Consider the following 19,525-nt stretch of genomic DNA (forward strand, 5'->3'; position numbering starts at 1 on the left):
CTGACTCTGTAACATGAGCTGACAGTCATGGATCACCTGAGAGATAGAGACTGAAGTGAAGAAATAGAAAAAGCAACCTAGAGAAAAGAAAGGCATGCAGGGAGAAGGAAACTCCAAAAACAAACCATGAATATCCTCAAAGACATTCATTCATTCATTCAACAAATCTTTTCACTCAACAAAGACTACCAGTGCCCCTTGTGCCAAGCATGGTTCAGAGGTGCTGAGAACATCAGTGAACAAAACAGAGGTGTTTGCCCTTCTCAGTGGCGTGGGGTGAGGGAGTGGAACAGGACAGAAAGCAATGAAGAACACACACAATAAGTAAAATTAAATAGTGAGCTAGAAAGTGACGATTGCTATGGGTAGCATAGAGTCGGGCAGGAGAAGGGAGACCGGGAGTGCTGATGCTGTAGGCAGGGGTGGGATGCGAGTGTGGGCAGGTTGCAGTATTATCATAGAAGCCAAGGCATGCCTTACCGAGAAGATGCAATCTGGGCAAAACCTTGAAGGAGTGAGGGATTCTGGGCAAAAGGAATAGGTAAGACCAAGGTGCCAAGGTGGGAACACTGAGGAGGCTGGTATGGCTGGAACAGAGTGAGCAGGAGGTGGAACAGCCCATGACAGGGAGGCTAGGGGGAGGAGAGATCTTGTCAGACCACATCAGCCACTACAGGGACACAGGATTTTTCTGTGAGTCAGATGCAGAGCCACCGAGGTATTTTGAGAGGAATGACATGATAGGACATATTTTCAAAGGACCATTCTGACTGCCATGCTGATAAGTGAATCTTTATGTCTTTTTTTTTTTTTTCTTAAATAAGATCTATACCCAACGTGGGGCCTGAACTCACAACCCCAAGGTCAAGAGTCGCGTGCTCTACTGACTAAGTCAGCCAGGTGCCCTGATTCATTCACCTGATTCAGGTGTCCAGAATGTTTATGTTGATAATATATTAAGATAAGAAAAGATATTATGGCCACAAAATAAAATTTTGTTGCCATAAAAAGAACACCCAGAACACTGAAGAGAGTCTTTGGACATTAAAACCACGATAGCAAAAAACCAGAAGGTATGACAGAAGAGTTGGAAGACAGAGCTAAGTAAACCTTCCATAAAGGACATCAAAAAGACAAACTATGGAAAAAAGGCAAAAATGTGAAAAATAGGAGAGAAAAGGTAAGGACCAACGGCTAAAGAAACAATCCCAGAAACAGAAAACAGAGGCCTTTGAGTGAAGGAGCTTATCAAAGAAATTGATTTCAGAAAATCCCCTAACACTAAAACATTTGAGCTTCCAGAGTGCCTGTGCTGGAGAAAATCAGGCCATCAACAAGACATGTCATTGTGAAATGTCAGAACACTGAATGCCATCCTACAGGCATCCAGGGAGAAAAACAGTAACAAAAGGAAGAACCGAGAATCGGAGGGGCACCAGACATCTCCACAGAAGTCACATGGGAAGCTGAAGGCACTGCAGTCACATCCTCACCTCTGGGGGACAATAAGCAGGCAGAGAACAGGGCAGCAGGCTGCAGAGAGAGTTCAAGATGACACGGAGAGAATTCCAGGGGATGCACATGGAAATGGTGGGATCGAATGGCTTGGATTAGTGACAGTTACGTAGAAAGTAAATAAACAACAGGATTGTTAACTCCAGGGAAAACTAAAGGTTGTGCCAGAGGGGAGAAGTAAGTCATAATACGTGTCCCGGCTAAGCTGCAAATAGGGTTTATATATTCTTAGTCACGTCAACATTTAATGTTGATCCGATCTGAGTCACGCCATTATGCGGAGGAAAGGGACGACTGCAAGGATGTGAGTATGATGGGAGACAAGGAGGGAACAGAGCAAAATCTCCATTTTCTACCAGATAAGGTCAATTGATTAGGCCTAGTACTGAAAAATTGCGAAGGGGTAATATAAACACTTTTTGTGGAACTCTCAAAGTCAATACAAAGAGATTCAGGCGGAAGAACAGAAGGAGGGTGGTTTGTCCCTTGGAGGACGAGGCAGAAGGGGTTGCTAAGAACTGCTGATTTTCATAACGAGCCTGGTGTAACTATTTAACTTCGTAAGATATGTGCGCTGATCGTTTTGAGAAAAAGAAAACAAAATTTAAAAAGAAAACTCTCATAGCTTCTCATTCCTTAGCTGGTCACAACCTAGTCCCACTTAATCTAGGCAACCTAATCCCCACTCTCCCAGTGCCCTGCCTGGACACGGCACACCCATTGCCAGTTGGGGTTCAGCCCAAATTCCTTCCCACCTGCCCGGGGTCTAGCTCAAGTCCTGTCTCCACCAGGCCCTTCAGAGCCTGCTGAACCTCCTTTCCTTTCTAATCCACTTAGCAGAGCAACACTTTTCTAAATTAGCATGTATTAATATTACTTACTACATTTGGTTAGCTAGTTCAGGTATGGATGTCTTCTCCCTAAGTAAGTTGCAAACTTCTGGAGGAAGTCCACGATTCTTTTTTGATGCCTGGCAAATGTCTACAGTAGGTGCCCAAAAAACATTCCATGAATCAACTTAAAAGTATTCAGGGGGTGCCTGGGTGGCTCAGTTGATTAAGCATCTGACTCTTTTTTTTTTTTTTTTTTAATTTTTTTTTTTTAATGTTTATTTTTGAGAGAGACAGAGACAGAATGCGAGTGGGTTACGGGCACAGAGAGAGGGAGACACAGAATCTGAAGCAGGCTCCAGGCTCGGAACTGTCGGCACAGAGCCCGACGTGGGGCTTGAACTCACGAGCTGTGAGATCATGACCTAAGCCAAAGTCGGAGGCTTAACCAACTGAGCCACCCAGGCGCCCCAAGCATCTGACTCTTGATTTCAGCTCAGGTCATGATCTTGCAGTTCATGAGTTCGAGTCTCGCATTGGGCTCTGCGCTGACAGTGCTGAACCTGCACAGGATTCTCTCTTTCTCCCTCTCTCTCTCTCTGCCCGCCATCTCCCCACCCCCCCCCCCACCCCGCCTCTATCTCTCTCTCAAAATAAACTTTTAAAAAAAGTAGAATTCAAGGTGAATTAACAGACAGATTTAAAACAAAGTCTGGAGATAAAATAAGATTAGATTAAGGCTGGGACTGAAAACAGAGCTGCCTTCTAAGCTTTGTGGTCTACTTTTTTGGTTAATGTTTCCAAGTTGACTTGTTTTAATAAGGAGATATTTTGCTCCCAATGTACTCTCAGGTTTCAAGTTTTGGTGACCTGGGCCTTGGAAAGTAAATGTAATCTGCTCTGCCCCAAACCTATGCGACTCTAGAGACTTTGTACCTGCCTTGTTCTTCTACATTGCAAGACCCCGATCTCTGTGCTTTGAGAAGTTAACTTCTTTTAGGGCCAATCGATGAGATAAGACTGGTGGAGAGAGACTCCCCGGCCCCTTGCTGGAGGCAGGGCGTAAACACCGGGAGAGCAATACAAAGGAAGACCATCTTGAGTCAGTGTTCAGAATGAGCAGGAGTCCTTGATCTTGGGCCAGCATCATTCCGTGCTCTTTTGGTGTCACTGTGGCTGCCCTCCGCCATTAAATGGGGAAATACTTGGCATTATTCTGACATGCCCAAGAAGGGGAAACTTGGAACTCTCAGCAAGTACCCTGTCAATATGTTCTTAAGTCTTAAAAGGCTCACATCACGGCTCAGGGGACAGGAGCCTGCAGTTATATCCAGAGACGTGACTCAGCCCCAGCTCCTCATGGTTACAACTCTTGCCCGGTGCCAGTCACCTTCCCAATTCTGCCAGGCCACAAACCCTGCTAGCGGTGTTGGTGATCCCACCGTTGTCACCTTTTCAGTTGGGGGGGGGGGGGACACTGGTCCCAAGGGTGCTGGTCTAAGCGCAAACTCTGTGGATACTAATCCCAGGGAAAACCCTCTCAAAAGATGAGCATTTGAGCCAGGACTGGAGCATTTTCTAGTTGGCTCTTCTCCAGTTAGTGAGAGGGATGAAAGAATGGAGGCACTGGAGACCCACCCAGCCAGGGAGGAAAGCCAGCACCTCCAGTGTTCAGGGTAAACTAAGCCACCAGGCCTGGCTTCCATTGAAACTGCCAGAAAACAGATCCTGCCTCTCACTGGGTCCTAAATTACACTACCTCCGGAACACTAGAGTGTGCTTCCCCTCCTGCCATGGCCCTTCCCCATCTGCGGGACTTCCATTTTGATTTCTCACTGCTCACACAAAGGATCTTCACAAAACCTTCTTGTGTCGTGTCCAGGCCATTTCTAGGAACCTTCCTCAAGACACTGGGAGTTACTGTTTCAGCTGGAGAGTAATGGTGGATCAAGGAGGAGGAGCTACAAATTCTGGGTGCCCCCCCACCCTCAGCCATTGGTGCTGCTAAGGGGAGGTCTAGCCCCAAAGGGAGGAAACAGATTAGGAGGCACAGGGCACCAAATCATTGCTTCTCAGGTACTGACACGCAGTGCACCCCCTGAACGTCTTGTTTAAATGCAGGTTTGGATTTGGCAGGGCTGGGGCAGGCCCAAGCTTCTGCATATCTAACTCCTGGTCCACAGGCCACACTTTGAATAGCAAGGGGCAAGACTGAGGAGGGACAGTGGAGAGGGAGGTGAAACTAGGGACCACGGGAAGAAAGGCGAGGGAAGGCCAAGCTCCAGGGTGACACGGTCCGATAGCACTACAGCTGCATCCCCTCTGGTCTCCAGGGCCCTCTCTGCAGGGCCTTCCCGGGCAGGGCCTCCGTTGGCCGCACTGCGGTGCTTTGGTCCTTTCCCTTCCCCTCTCGCTCCACGGGACTGGAGCACACAGCCTCCCAGCTGCATGCTGGAGAGGGGCCAGGGTCCGGAGACCTCGTCACACCTCCGGTTCCGTCAGGGGAGCCCTGCCTCAGCTGGGGCCGACCACCACGCCAGCTCTGCCCAATGCCAGGGCAGTTCGGCCATGGAACAGAAGATTCTTCAGGTTGGCCCCAGGGATACGGATGGGCTTTCTCCCCTCCCGAGCCTCACCCCAGGCACGGCTCCCTGAAGCGGAAGGGGTGACTGTCTTCACCTTCTCAGACCGCAGCCTCCATTTACTGAGTGCTTACTATGTGCCAGGCTATGGTTGAAGCCCCCTCCCACTTTAACCTAATCTTCACAACTACCCTAGGAGACAGGACTTGGTTTATCCCCCACTAGATAAGGAAACTGAAGCTCGAGATGTAATTTGTCCAATAGCTCCCAGCTAACAGGATTCGGTCTACCCCTCCTACCCTTGGCATTAAACCATAATGTGAGGCCAGGAGCCTGTGGGACTCTATCTAGGAGAGAGACCTCAAGATAGGAGTTTAGAGGACACAAGACAACCCAGGTGAGTTTAGTTTAGGGCACTTGGAAGGTCGGCAGAAAGTCAAAACTGTTATTGTCCCCCTACCAGCTTCCCTCATCGCACCAGGAACAGCAGGCTCTTCTGTGCCAGCTGGCAGGGGACACGGCAGGACCCTGGAGGGAACTTACGGGATGCCTGGGAACTGGGTTCAATGGCCTGAGCAGAGGGTGCCAGGCGGAGACTCGGCTCACCAGGCGGCACCCAATCTTTCTGAAGAGCAGCTGGCCTGCCAGGCAGCCGATGGGAGGGTCATTTGGGAACGTCTGAGTCAAACGGTACCAGCCCAACTGTCCACACCTCAGAGGAGCGGCACATTGCATCCTGACGTGCAAATGCACTCTCAACGTTGGTTCTCCATTTATTTCTTTAATGTTTTTTTAATGTTTATTTACTTTTGAGAGAGAGACAGAGCGCGAGAGGCAGAAGGGCAGAGGGAGAAGTCACAGAATCCAAAGTGGGCTCCAGGCTCTGAGCTGTCAGCACAGAGCCCGACGCGGGGCTCGAACTCACAGAGTGTAAGATCATGACCTAAGCTGAAGTCAAACGCTTAACTGACTGAGCCACCCAGGCGCCCCGTGGTTCTCCATTTAATAAACCAAAGTGCCCACAAACACTGGGCTGGACTTTGTGGGTCCTTAAGACACTCTCAGCCTTTAGTGAAGAAAATTAGCAGGTTGGGTATAAAGGTAACCAAGCAACGGTGGGGACTTTGGTGAACTGGAGAACGCTGCTCAGATGAAGCTGCTTTACTACCTTGCTGCAGTTGGTTGGGGCCTCTCATAAGGAAGAACAATCTGTTGATTTTTCAAGAAGAGCCCCAAAGCAAGATCGTGTGAACCTTCCCATTTTTGAAAACAAAATGCAGGCCAACACCTGCGGCCACTAGTTTGCAACCTCTGCTCCGCTGCCTCCAGCATCTAACAAACCCTGGCAGAAAGCAAGCAGTCAATATGCATCTGCCACATGCCCAGGTGAAGCTCATCCAGAGGCAATGGGTCTGAACCTGCATTAGAACAGCTGATCCAATCGGGGAGGATTTTTAGCATTGGAAGTGACTAAAGAGAGAGGCCTAACAGTTGTTGCAGATAAGAAAATCCTCATAAAGCTAGAGCACATGGTTTGGCCAGCACTGTAAGCGGGGAGAGGAAGGCTGCTTTTAGGTAAAGTGTACAATTGACCTTGGTCCCCACTGCTGCTGTCTATAGCTCTGCCCACCCCCCATACCCCACTTCTTTACTTGTCCAGGCCTTGAAGGCATCTATCTGGCTTTCATACTTGGTAAGGGGAATTCAGACTTTGCCTTCATGAGTACCAAATGTCCAACCTATTAGCTAAGAACATTATCCAATGCAAGTGTTTTTTCCAAGGATTAAAATGAAACAGGGTATGTAATAAAAGTGCTTGGCACAACATCTGGCAAAGTGTTCAAGAAACATTCACCATTATTATGAAGGTTTAGATGTTTTCTTTTTTATGAGATTTTTTTATGTTTATTTATTTCCGAGACAGACAGCATGAGTGGGGGAGGAGCAGAGAGAGAGGGAGACACAGAATCTGAAGCAGGCTCCAGGCTCGGAACTGTCGGCACAGAGCCCGACGTGGGGCTTGAACTCACGAGCTGTGAGATCATGACCTAAGCCAAAGTCGGTCGCTCAACCGACTGAGCCACCCAGGCGCCCTGATGTTTTCTTTTTTGAGAGAGTGAGCACGCAAACGAGGGAGCGCAAGCGAGGGGAGAGAATCCTCAACAGGCTCCATGCTGTAAGCACAGAGCCTGACTTAGGGCTCGATCTCATGAACCTGACCTGAGCCAAAGATCATGACCTGAGCCAAAGTCGGACATGAACTGAATGAGCCACCCAGGCTCCCCTAGTGTAGATTTTTTAAAAGAGCATGGCTGATCTCCATGGATATGGAAATATCTGCCAAACAAAGTAAGTGGGGGGGGGGGGGGGGCGGGGAGGAAATTATAGACCTATACAATGGGAACTTGAGTTTTAAAAAAGGATATGTACGTTCATGTGCTTAGAACACTTCTGGAAAGGTGTATTAGACAACCTTAGAGACTGGGGAACAATATTCTGGGGAACAATATTTACCTTCTACCACAAAATGCTTAGTTCTCTTTTTATACCCTTCTGTTCCATTTTGAGTGTTTTCCCCTTACTAGCAGCATCATTACCCTTATTAAAAGGACCAAATAATTTGGTCTGCCCAAAACCTTCTGGTCTGAGCTTTGCTTTGCAAACAGTGCCGAGGATAAAGTGTAATAGATCTCAAAGTCTCCAGTGTCAAGGCCCAGGAACTTCAATTAGAGTAGTGGGCTCCCCAGCCTCCTCTCCTATTACCAAATGCATCTAACTTTGGAGGCTGCTTCAGGCCACCCCCTGCTTTGTCCGTTTTCTGTGCCCTAGGTTTTTTTTTTTTTTTTTCTTCTTCCCCATGTGCACTTTGCTCTGTGGATAGTATCACCCAGCTTTTAGATACTGTTCCAACAGTGACTACCCACTTTCTGTCTCTGGCCTAGTCTCCCTCCTGAACTCCAGATCCATGCTTTGCAATTGCCTATTCAACAGTTCCATGTGGATGGAGAGTACACATGTAAAATTGAACACATCCCAAACTGAATTCATCTTCCCCAATAGACTTGTTCCACCCACAGCCCTCCAAATCTCAGTTGATGGCACTTCCAGGCTGCTAGTCACCCACGTCCATAAGCTTATGGTAAAAGGACAACTGAGAAGCAGTCCGACCCACAATGCCAGTTATCTAAAAATGAAGATGGCCCTGGGTACTGGGATCAAAAATATATAATCACTGAACTAAAGGGTATTATGCTAAGCAAAATCAGTCAGTCAGAGAAAGGCAAATATCAGATGATTTCACTCATGTAGGATTTAAGAAAAAAAAAACAGATGAACATGGGGGAAGGGAAGGGGAAAATAAGATAAAAACAGACAGGGAGGCAAACCATAAGAGACTCTTAAATACAGAGAACAAACTGAGGGTTGCTGGAGGGGAGGTAGTTGGGGGGATGGGCTAAATGGGTGATGGCCATTAAGGAGGGCACTTGCTGGGATGAGTGCTGGTTGTTATACATAAGTGATGAATCACTAAATTTTACACGTGGAAAGAAGAAAGAAAGAAAGAAAGAAAGAAAGAAAGAAAGAAAGAAAGAAAGAAAGAAAGAAAGAAAGAAAAATGGGGACATACAATCATTAAACTGTTTTCTGAAGTAAGGGGTGCCTGGGTGGCTCAGTCAGTTGGGTGTCAGACTTCAGCTCAGGTCATGATCTCAAGGCTTGTGGGTCTGAGCCCTGTGTCAGGCTCTGTGCTGACAGCTCAGAGCCTAGAGCCTGGAGCCTGCTTTGGATTCTGGGTCTCCCTTTCTCTCTGCCCCTCCCCTGCTTGCACTGTCTCTCTCTCAGGAAATATACATTAAAAACAATTCTTTTTTAAATGTTTTCTGAAACACACTTAAAAGTAACATGTTTTAAGTCTAGGATTTAGATATTGGCATTTTAATTTCTTTTGATTATGTCACTTTTTGCAAGCTAGGAAACAGAATCAAACTAAGGCAGTCTATAGTCCTCTAGGGATCCAGGTCGAGTCTTGGGATCTTCAGCAGAATGACATCATAATATAAGGTGCTAACAACAGGCTTATAATCTCTAAATGATAACCACTTATCTGTACCTCTTCCTTAGGAAACAGCCAAAAGTTCAGTCCTTAAAGGCATGGTATACAGAACACCTTGATCTACAAAGAACAGAATGACCCAAATTATATGCTGGCCAGCTTACTGGTAGGCCAAATCAGAGCTAAGGATGGATGAACAGAGCAAGTGTCTACCTTTTGGAAACTTGATCTGAGATTTTAAAAAGTCCTGGCTGCTGCTCATAAGAAACCAAGTAAAACTGCACCCACGCTGACACTTGATTTTGCCAAGATCTTCCACTAGAACACAAAGTTAGAGATGAGTGTAGGGATAAGATACTTCAATGTTTTCAAAATAAATTACTAGTAACAGGAAGTCTGAGACACTGAATTCTTCCATTTGCCACCAGAACAAACCGACAATGAAGACTATGTAAAAGAAATGCTGAAAGCTAAAAAGGATGGTAGCAGTAACACTTCCCACTACAGAATAACCTCCTGCTTTCCCACACCACGAACACTGCTACCCTTCCAAGACACATATTCGTGTGGAAAAACTTGTCAGCTTTTGCTAGGGCCAGGAGACGAAAAACAGAGCATGCTCTAATTAGTTAATTGGTAACTGTAAGCTCAGTTGACATCCTGAGGATGGACCCATAAAATCTGGCCATTCTTTTGTTGAACGTCTGCAACTTGCAGAATTCTTTAGCCCTTAACCACAGTTTCTGCTCTGTATCTTAAAGCTGGTCTCAGTCCCATCTGTGACTCTTCTCCTCAGGGTTGAGGGCAGGTGCTAGTCATCAAAATCTGGAATGTCATCGTAGGAGTAACCCCGGTAGCCTTTGGATGCATAGTAGGCGATGCGCAGGTGGTAAAATCCTGGCAGGAACACCAGGATGCCAATGATCAGGACGGGAACGGCCCGGTCTGCCCCCTGGTGGCAGAAGGAGGCAAACACATTAGCACCACACAAATCGTAAATTTTAAATAAAGCCATGGGTTCAATCCACATATCAGTATTTTACTCTTCAGGGTATTTCCTTTGGGTAGAATACCCAAATATACCAAAGGGAACAGGTTTACATCTCTTTTCCTCCTTATTATAAAATGTAGAAAAACTGCAAAGCACTAAATATTATAAAGAAAGAACTTATTTCTAGTTTCTCCATTCTAGTTTTCAGTTGTAAACACACCATACCCTGTGCCCTATTTTAACAAGCAATTGCCAAAATATTATGAAAAGCTCTTCACTGGGAGATATGCAAAACGGTGAAAACAGTCAGAAGGTACAAACTTCCAGTTACAAAATAAGTAAGTTCTGGAGATGCAATGTACAGCATGTGACCACAATTAACAATACTGTGTTTTATGTCAGAAAGTTGCTGACACAGATCTTAAAAGTTCTTATCACAAAAAAAAACCTGTAACTATGTGTGGTGATGATTATCTCCCAATCTATACACATATTGAATCATGTTGTACACCTGAAGCTGATACATTATATGTCAACTAATGGTGTCTATCATTCCACTGTAATGGATACACCACAATTTTACTCAACCACACCTCTCTCTTTCTCTCTCTCTCTCTCTCACTCACACACACACACACACACACACACACACGGCCGACTGCACAGAATACCACAATAAACTTCATCTGCATTTTTCAGAGTATTTCTTTAGTGTATATTCCCATGAGCACAATTCCCAGGTCAAAGAGGAAGGAATGACGTTTAGTCTCTTTATCAGCAGGGCTTCAAATATTTGGGGAGTTCCCTGAAGGCAAGGACTTTGTTCATCCCTGTATTCCCAGCTGCACCCAACGTATAAGTGTATTGAATGAATCCACCTTTATAAAACTGCTCTGTGTCTTGTCTTTATGTATAGTTTTAAACGTTTATACAGTTAAACCTATCCTCTTTTTCTTTTGTGATTTTTCCCATTATTTGTAGGCTTTCCCTCATGTAAAGATTTAAACCCAATCTAAAAATCTCATTTAAACAGGGCTACTTACACAATGTACACTGACAGGTTAGCTACTCAGTATAATTTTGGTTGCTTCATTCAAAAACAGCAACAGGAGTATTTGCCTCCTATGGCTACAGAAAAACGAAAGGAGGTAATACATGTAAGGCAAGCAGCCTCAGCTGCACACAATGACTCAACAAGCTTAAAACCCAGGAAGGAAAAAAACAAAACAAAACAAGAAAAGAGAACTTGAAGGGGCTCTCTCAGGCCAAAGATGGGACTATGTGAACATCAACAACAATAAAGTCTACAACTCTCACAATTGACATACTTGGTGCTACTTTTGTTTTCTTGTTTTTCCTGCTTCTTTTATCTTTTGCAGGATATTGACTGTACAACCCTAAAAGGACATATCCTAAGGATTAAAAGAATTACAAAGAAAACTTACAGCGCATTCAGCCTTTTTATACTTAGCATTAACATTCACACTTATTTTAAAGCTATTATATGTGTAACATACACTAAGGTAAGGAAGGCAAGATATCGCGATCATCAGGACAGGCATACATATAAAAATCAAAGAAATTGAGTTCAACTCTAATCTTAAATTTGCACTTGAAATTGTTGTCTAAAAGATATCTATTTCCTGGGGCACCTGGGTGGCTCAGTCAGTCAAGTGTCTGACTTTGGCTCAGGAACTTGCAGTTCCTGAGTTCAAGCCCTATGCCGGGCTCTGCTGTCAGCGTGGAGCCTGCTTGGGATCCTCAGTCTCCCTCTCTTCTGCCCCTCTCCCATGTGTACTCAGGCTCGCTCTCTCTCTCTCTCTCAAATACAAATAAACATGAAAAAAAAAGGTATCACGGTGTCTGGGTGGCTCAGTCGATTAAGCATCCGATTTCAGCTCAGGTCATGACCCGAGTTCGAGAGTTTGAGCCACACTGGGCTCAGTGCTGATAGCTCAGAGTATGGACCCTGCCTCAGATTCTGTGTCTCCCTCTCTCTCTGCCCCTGCCCCATTCGCATTCTGCCTCTCTCTCAAAAATAAACATTGGGGCGCCTGGGTGGCTCAGTCGGTTAAGCGTCCAACTTCGGCTCAGGTCATGATCTCATGGTTCGTGGGTTCAAGCCCCACATTGGGCTCTGTGCTGACCGCTCAGAGCCTGGAGCCTGTTTCAGATTCTGTGTCTCCCTCTTTCTCTGACCCTCCCCTGTTCATGCTCTGTCTCAAAAATAAACGAATGTTAAAAAAAATAATAATAATTAAAAAGAATAAATAAATAAACATTGAAAAATTTTTTTTAAAAATCTATTTCCTAATTCTGTCACTGAAAAGGCCCAGAAACTATGAAAACCAAAGCATGAGTACCATTAATGACCAATTTGTGACCTCTCTAAATCTACCTCCTATAAAGAAACCAGGGCTCCTCAGAGAATTGGTTGTTTATTAGTTGGGGGACAGGCAATGTACAGATGGGCCTAGGATAACCTGCTGTGCCAGAAAGCAAAAAAGCTATCAAAGACTACGTGGGTCAGGTTTAAAAGACACAAGAGTAACACACAGAGGTCCTACTGGCCAAATACGGGACAGTTTAGATATTAAAAAGAATATGGACTAGGACTGAGACAAATATGTAAAAAACATGAGTTTATAATGATTCTAACCATTTGATCACCTGTTGAAGTTGCAAGGTATGTTTTTATAAAAGTTGTGGAAGAGGAATAAACATTCTTCCTACCTTCACTACACATATTATATTCTGGGGTAATCAGATAGATTTGAAAAGTTCTTTATAGCAGAATTTCAGCTGATAAATGCAGAAAATGACCAAACTGGATTCATTAGTACAAAGGGTGATAGAGAAGTTTATAATAAATGAATTAGGCTGAAGACATTCAAACACACCAATTTATCTTAATAGCAACTAAAAATCAGGATAACCATTATGTGCTTCCTAATGCAATGCAATGGTTCTCAAAATGAGGTCGACGCAATACCAGCAACACTGGGAACTTGTTAGAAATGCAGATTCTGACAACCTACCTACAGAACTGGAATCTCTGGGAGTGGAACCAAGGAATCCATGTGTTAACAAGTCTGCCAGTTGATTCTGACTAACACTGAAGTTTCAGAACCAATCTGCCACAGTAAATACACAGCACCTCCTTACAAAATAGTCTTCCTCAAACAAAACTAAACACGAATCTACACAAACCCCAAAAGCTAACAAAAATATGAAGAAGAACAAGGTCAAAGATAGTAAGATAGCGCCCTTGGATTTATGTAAAAACTGTTACAGATGTATACTGAAGATGCACACTCAGGAATACCAGCAAAATGTGGGGTGCCTGGTTGGCTGAAGTCAGTTAAGACTTCAACTCTTGATTTCAGCTTAGGTCATGATCTCATGATTCACAAGATCGAGCCCCAGGTTGGGCTCTGTGCAGACAGTGTGGAGCCTGCTTGGGATTCTCTCTCTTTTCCTCTCTATCCGCTCCTTCCCCACTTTCTCCCTCTCTCGAAATAAATGAACAAACTTGAAAAAGAAACCAAACCCATTTTTACCCTTACTTATAAAGCAGTCTTTTGAAAAACCACACAAGGCAAACAAATTATCCAAGGTAAAATGATATTTGCTGCATGTGGATCTCACCTCCAACCTCAAATTTTATAATTAAACTGATACTGCATGTTGCAATGAAAGTTAACCGAAGGCACAGTCTTGAAGTGAAGTGTTCAAACGCAGATTGCAGCAAGTAAGCATCTGGCGGCCATTTAATAATTTTAAATAGATTAAGAACCAAAAGCAGATCAGATACATTTATTTTTCTTTAATTTTAGAGAGAGAGAGAGCGCGCACAAGGAAGGGAGAAGGGCAGAGGCGGGGGGAGAGGGAGAGAGAAGGAGGGAGAGAGGGAGAGGAGGGAGAGAGACAGAGAGAGAGCGACAGAGAAGGAGAGAGAGAGAGAGAGAGGGAGAGAGGGAGAGGGAGAGAGGGAGAGGGGGAGAGGGGGAGAGGGGGAGAGGGGGAGAGGGGGAGAGGGGGAGAGGGGGAGAGGGGGAGAGAGGGAGAGAGGGAGAGAGGGAGAGAGGGAGAGAGGGAGAGAGGGAGAGAGAGAGAGAAATATCTTAAGCAGGCTCCATGCTCATTGTAGAGCCTGACTGGGGCTTGATCTCACAAATCATGAGACCATGACCTGAGGTGAAATCAAGAGTCAGCTGCTTAACCAACTGAGCCGCCCAGGCACTCAAGATACATTTTTTAAAAGCCACATGCAGGGGCTCAGGTCATGATCCCAGGATCATGGGATCAAGCCCTGAATCGGGCTCTGTGCTGAGTATGAGTGTGGAGCCTGCTTAAGATTCTGTCTCCTTCTGCCCCTCCCCCTTGCTCTGTCTCCCAAAAAAAAAAAAAAGCCACATGCAGCCACTTTATTGCAACATGCTATTACTCATTTCTCTAATGCCCACGGTTTCAGCTCTTGGCTGTGTTCCCTCTGCAGAGTAATAGGACCATCATCCCCTGGCCTGGTGCGTCCGACTTCAGCTCAGGTCACGATCTCGCGGTCTGTGAGTTCGAGCCCCGCATCGGGCTCTGGGCTGATGGCTCAGAGCCTGGAGCCTGCTTCCGATTCTGTGTCTCCCTCTCTCTCTGCCCCTCCCCAATTCATGCTCTGTCTCTAAAATAAAGAAACGTTAAAAATAAAAAAATAAAAAAATAAAAATAAAAAAAAAATGATGAACAGACATAATCTGGAGCACCTGGCTCTTGGTTTCAGCTCAGATCAGGGGTTTGTGAGTTCAAGCCCTGCATTGGGCTCTGTCAATACAGGCTCTGTATTGACAGTGCAGAGCCTGCTTGGAATTCTCTCTCTCTCCCTCGCTCTCTGCCCCTCCCCTACTCACACACACACTCTCTCAAAGTAAATAAATAAATTCTTAAAAAAAAAGTAGACATAACTTATGATCACCATTACTTCAGAACAACCTGGACACTCTGTATTAGTGTTTGTATGTAGCCTGAGAGAAAGAAACACCAAATATCACTTTAGGTTTTGAAGATAAAATACTGAATCGTAACAGGAACTCCAACCAAACCCAGTGTAAGAAGGATAAGACTCACGAGTCACAAGTCCTGGCTTGGTCAGTGGCCCCAGACCTATACAAGCCTCACTGCTTCTCCCCAAACCCTGGCACTGCAAAATTATAATAACACATTCTACTCCAGTTACAGCCTTTATCCATCAGGAGTCTTCGATGCCAGGCTTGGCTTTGCTGTTCCAAATTAGGACAGTCGGAAAACTGCCCAACATCTCAGAGGGAAAATTTGCCTACCTGCTCCCACCCACCTCATAGAAACCGTGGGACAAGCTTGTTGTTGCTCAAAACAAAGATACACGTGTTTTGTGGTCAGAGAACAAAATCTAGAAGAAAATAGTTTTCTTCTTACTGCTGGAATCTGCTGTACTAGATATGAATATAAAACAGAGCCCAGGCTCACACTTTAAAGATTTCACGGCACATTCCCACAAATGCTTCTGCTTACCCCTTTGCTGATATAGCCTGCCAACAGGAGGGAGCCTATGATAATGAGAAAAGCGCCAATCAAGAACAGCACCGTAGCAAGTGCAATGGCCTTATATGGGATCTTAGGAGGGCTCTTCTTAAACTGGAAGAGAAACAAAAAAAGGCAGAGCGTTATGAAAACACCAGGACTCAGACACTTTAAAACAGGGAAGATAATAAGAACTCATCTGGATGCTTTGTGTGCCTTGAAGAAGTCCTACTACTCAGTATAGCTCTGGGACAGAAAGGAAAGGGACAAGCAGGAGGTGAAGCTCTACTTATCGCTCTAACAGTCACTCAAAGGAATCCCGGCAAAACGTTACTCTTTCCACTTCTAATCTCATTCCACATACCATTCACTGTACCATAAGAAAATATTTTCTTACAAAAACAAAAGACACTTCATGGTCATTCACTGATTAGACATAGGTTTATTAGGTGCCTGGCACATGGAAGGCTGTACTAACCTACAGGGATTCGAGAGTGAACATCATGCTCTGGAGAAGTAAAAAAAAAAAGTAACGTCTGGCATTCAAAGTTAAGTCAGCATATAGTCAAAAGGTTTTAAAAATAGCTTTTTCTCAAGCATTACTTGCCTGCCCCATGAAGTAACCTGACTTGTATTTAATAAGTTTGATTCAAAGTTAAGATCAGAGACAAGCTTTCTAAGGTGTGCTTCATCTGACCTAACTGGCTGGAAGCTTCCCAGATGTATACTTTAAAACAAAACAAAACAAAATCTCTCTCCTTCAAGTGTGGGTCCAAAGAATGCCAAGAATAATTGATTTTTTTATATTTAAAGGGATGGGTTCCTGCTACTTCCTCCTTGGCCCTGGTCCCACCTAAGGTATTCTGAGGGGAAGTGGACAAAAGAAGATGTTACACCATTATGTATTTTATAAACAACGATCAGGGTAGGATACAAACTTAATAAATATTCTGTTTTACTTACTGTTTGCCACAAAAAAATACCTTTAATAAATTGGATCTCATGACATCAGGAAAGAAGGAAGATTCCCACAATCTGCTGGCTTTAGCAGTTAGTTTCTCCCTTAAAAGATGAACTGGCTTTGACTAAAGTGTAAATGAACCAATGACACAGTCCTTAGAAAAATTCTACTTAACAAAACATAATCTGAGTATTTTCCAGATACACTAGATAAAATTTGCAACTACTGGGCTCTGGTGTCATGTGTCACAACTAAAAATTCTTAGAAATGAACAATATTTATATTGGTTTGAAACTGCTCTACCAAGGTCCTTCCTTCTGCAAACTATGGCTGAAAGGATCTCAGGGCTTAGTTTCTTTCTTGCTGCTCCTTCTAATCCCCAGGGGCTTAGCAAAACCTCCACCTGCAAGGCCTTCCTGCTAACTCAACAGAAACAGAGCCAGCTGGTCTGATCAGCTCCCTTCTGCATTTACCTGAAGGTCAATGTAACCATCGTCTGTGCTGGAGAGCCTTGAGTATTTCACTTTACTACTGGGGATTCCAGTAGCCAGGTTGGTACGAGACGGCATCATAACACGCCCACGCCGACACAGCTACAGTCTGAAAACAAAGAAAACTGTTATTGTCTGCAAATGACAACACTGTGTTACGTATACTGGATATACTGGCGTTTGGGGCTGTGATGTCACACAAAGCAACTGGCAATTTCTGCTCCACTGCACTTAAAATCTGATATTCCTTTGACAAAGTGAAAACATTCTCATTATGCATCTACTTTGGTTTGTCCTGGTGGAATGAGAGCCAAGACATTTACCAAGAAGCAGACCTCATGTTTACCTTGTCACCAATGTCTCCCTGACTCCTAATTTTTCCAAATTCACAGAGAGTAGGTGGAAGAGTGGTGACTTAAATCTAAATCTGACACCAAAGTCCACATTTTCAGTCATTCTGCTATTGTACTGCCTGGCCCTGTCCCTGCTTCAGGAAAAAGCAAGAGGAGCATATATTCTAGGGATACTCCTATTTGCCAGGAAGGGAGAGAGGGTGGAATGTGGAATATGGAATACACTCACATTAGCATTTTGCTGATTCCCCCTGATGGGTATCATTCTTTTTTTTTTTTTTAAAGTTTATTTATATTGAGAAGGGGGAGACAGTGCATGTACAAGTGAGGGAGGGGCAGAGAGGGGAGGGGGAGGGGGAGGGGGAGGGGGAGGGGGAGGGGGAGGGGGAGGGGGAGACTGACTCCCAAGCAGGCTCCGCATTGTCCGCACAGAACCGACTTTGGGGCTGAACTTACAAACCATGAGATCATGACCTGAGCTGAAGTCCATGTTTAACCCAATGGGCCACCCAGGAGCCCCGGATATTATTCTTTTAATGCAAAGATCTGTAGAGCTTCTTGTAAATGTGGCTATCAGCACTATGGGTATGGGTTCTGGTTATCAGCACTGTACCAGTGCCTTCTGATTTGCCTGTCCTTCTGCCCCACCCCTAGCACTAAAAGTAGTGATTTCATTTCCCAAATTACTTCTCTAGCTCCCTTAAACAAACAAAAACTTGTTTCTTCCAAAATATTCAAAACCAACTTCAGTAATGAAATCATGACTATTTTGTCACTAGTTTAAGAGATAGCAGATAAGATTAAAAACAATGACATTTTAATTGGAAAACGTCTCTAATTTGTGTGCTTTTCCTCCATAAAATCAAATTTATATGAATAAAACAAGTAAATCTATTTTGACTGTGAAGCTATTTCTAAAGGGGAAATGTATCTGTAAAAAGAGAAAGCGAAGTATTTCACAATAAGGGCAACAACAACAACAAAAAACCCAGAAACCATAAAGACTTTGCATTCCTCTGGTATGACACTTTGCAAATAACCATCATCATTATAATAATATCAATTAATAATTACCCAGTGTTGGTTAGGTGCCAAGTACTACTCTAAGTGCTTTCTATATACTTAATCCCAAATATTGATGATCTGTTTTAAGAGGTCCACAGTCAACCTAAAACAACCAGCATTATGATGGAATTGGTTGCGCTAACTGCAAATGTCACTTTTTAACAATTACATACCAGTGCAGAAATCAAGTACTGAATCAAGTATGCTAATTTATATGCTTTTCTAAAATGAGCTCACACTGCATTAAATACTAGGTTTCAAGTGTTGCGATCCCGATTACACGATAACCTAAACTTAATTCTATGAAATTTAAAGTCCAAACTACGGGTTTGGGGGTGGAGGTTGAGGGCATTTAATCACCTCTGATTTGTACTGTCTTCTTGAAAAAAGTTTACGTACTCTGCCAATACCTATTCATACACCTGCATCGAAACATAAAAGAGAGCAGGAAGCGAGAAAGAGGGACACGAATGCTCACTGATGCAAAGGGTAAGAGGAAGGAAAAACGTAACCCGAGGCTTTCAAAGTACCAGTCCAAGTTCCCAACAGGCTCTTTTTAACGGGCTGCACCGAGACCCCCAACCTCCGTCAGCATCCGAAGGCTGCGAGACTTGAAAAGCACCAGCAAAGCCCTTTGCGCAGTGCCTGGCACTACGCACATCCAAAGACACTACCTTCTTGCCCGTCTCCAGACCTAGGCGGGAAGAGAACTAAAAGCCGACGCGAATTTAGACGGTGAACACACAAAACCGGTTTCTGGAAAGAGGCCAGCCGTGGCCGCGGCGGGCGAACGCTGCACACCCAGGGCGCGAAGCTAGGTTTCGGCGGGGAGCGCAGTCTCGGTCCCACCGAGCGCCTGAGCGGGGGCGCTTTCTGCTCCCGTCCCGCCGCACGCACGCCTTACCGGAGCGTCGCGCCAGGCCGCCCGCGCGCCGACAGCTCGCTCACGGTTGGCAGCGGAGGCGCCCGAGGCCTCATGGCACGCCTCACCCAACGGCCCCCCGCCCCTCCCGTCCAGCTCGGCGGCGGAAGTGGCGCGTCGAGAGGCGGCGCGCCGGAAGTTGCGTCACCGAGAGCGACGCCTTCTCATCCCAAGCTCGGGAACGTCCCGCGTTAGCTCTACGCTAGTGGGA

At 45.0% G+C, this 19,525-nt stretch overlaps 1 protein-coding gene across 2 annotated transcripts; it reads right to left on the reverse strand.

Moving 5' to 3' along the window:
* Positions 1 to 8,842: 8,842 nt before the first annotated feature.
* Positions 8,843 to 19,430, reverse strand: TMEM230 (transmembrane protein 230). 2 transcript variants are annotated; one of them, XM_019462615.2, is made up of 4 exons: positions 19,297 to 19,430; positions 16,957 to 17,083; positions 15,514 to 15,636; positions 8,843 to 9,933 (listed from the first exon to the last, which is right to left on the reverse strand). In XM_019462615.2, exons 2-4 carry the CDS (start codon positions 17,053 to 17,055, stop codon positions 9,793 to 9,795), a joined length of 363 nt encoding a protein of 120 aa, XP_019318160.1. In that variant the 5' UTR covers positions 17,056 to 17,083; positions 19,297 to 19,430; the 3' UTR covers positions 8,843 to 9,792. The 2 variants fall into 2 exon arrangements, with proteins under 2 accessions (XP_019318160.1, XP_019318161.1); XM_019462616.2 differs by lacking the exon at positions 19,297 to 19,430 and adding an exon at positions 16,506 to 16,584 and having other exon boundaries at positions 16,957 to 17,060.
* Between the last annotated feature and the right edge of the window lie 95 nt (positions 19,431 to 19,525).

The sequence above is a fragment of the Panthera pardus genome, unplaced genomic scaffold (genome assembly GCF_024362965.1).
Source record: "Panthera pardus isolate Hobbes unplaced genomic scaffold, ASM2436296v1 HiC_scaffold_25, whole genome shotgun sequence".
NCBI classification, from domain to species: domain Eukaryota; kingdom Metazoa; phylum Chordata; class Mammalia; order Carnivora; family Felidae; genus Panthera; species Panthera pardus.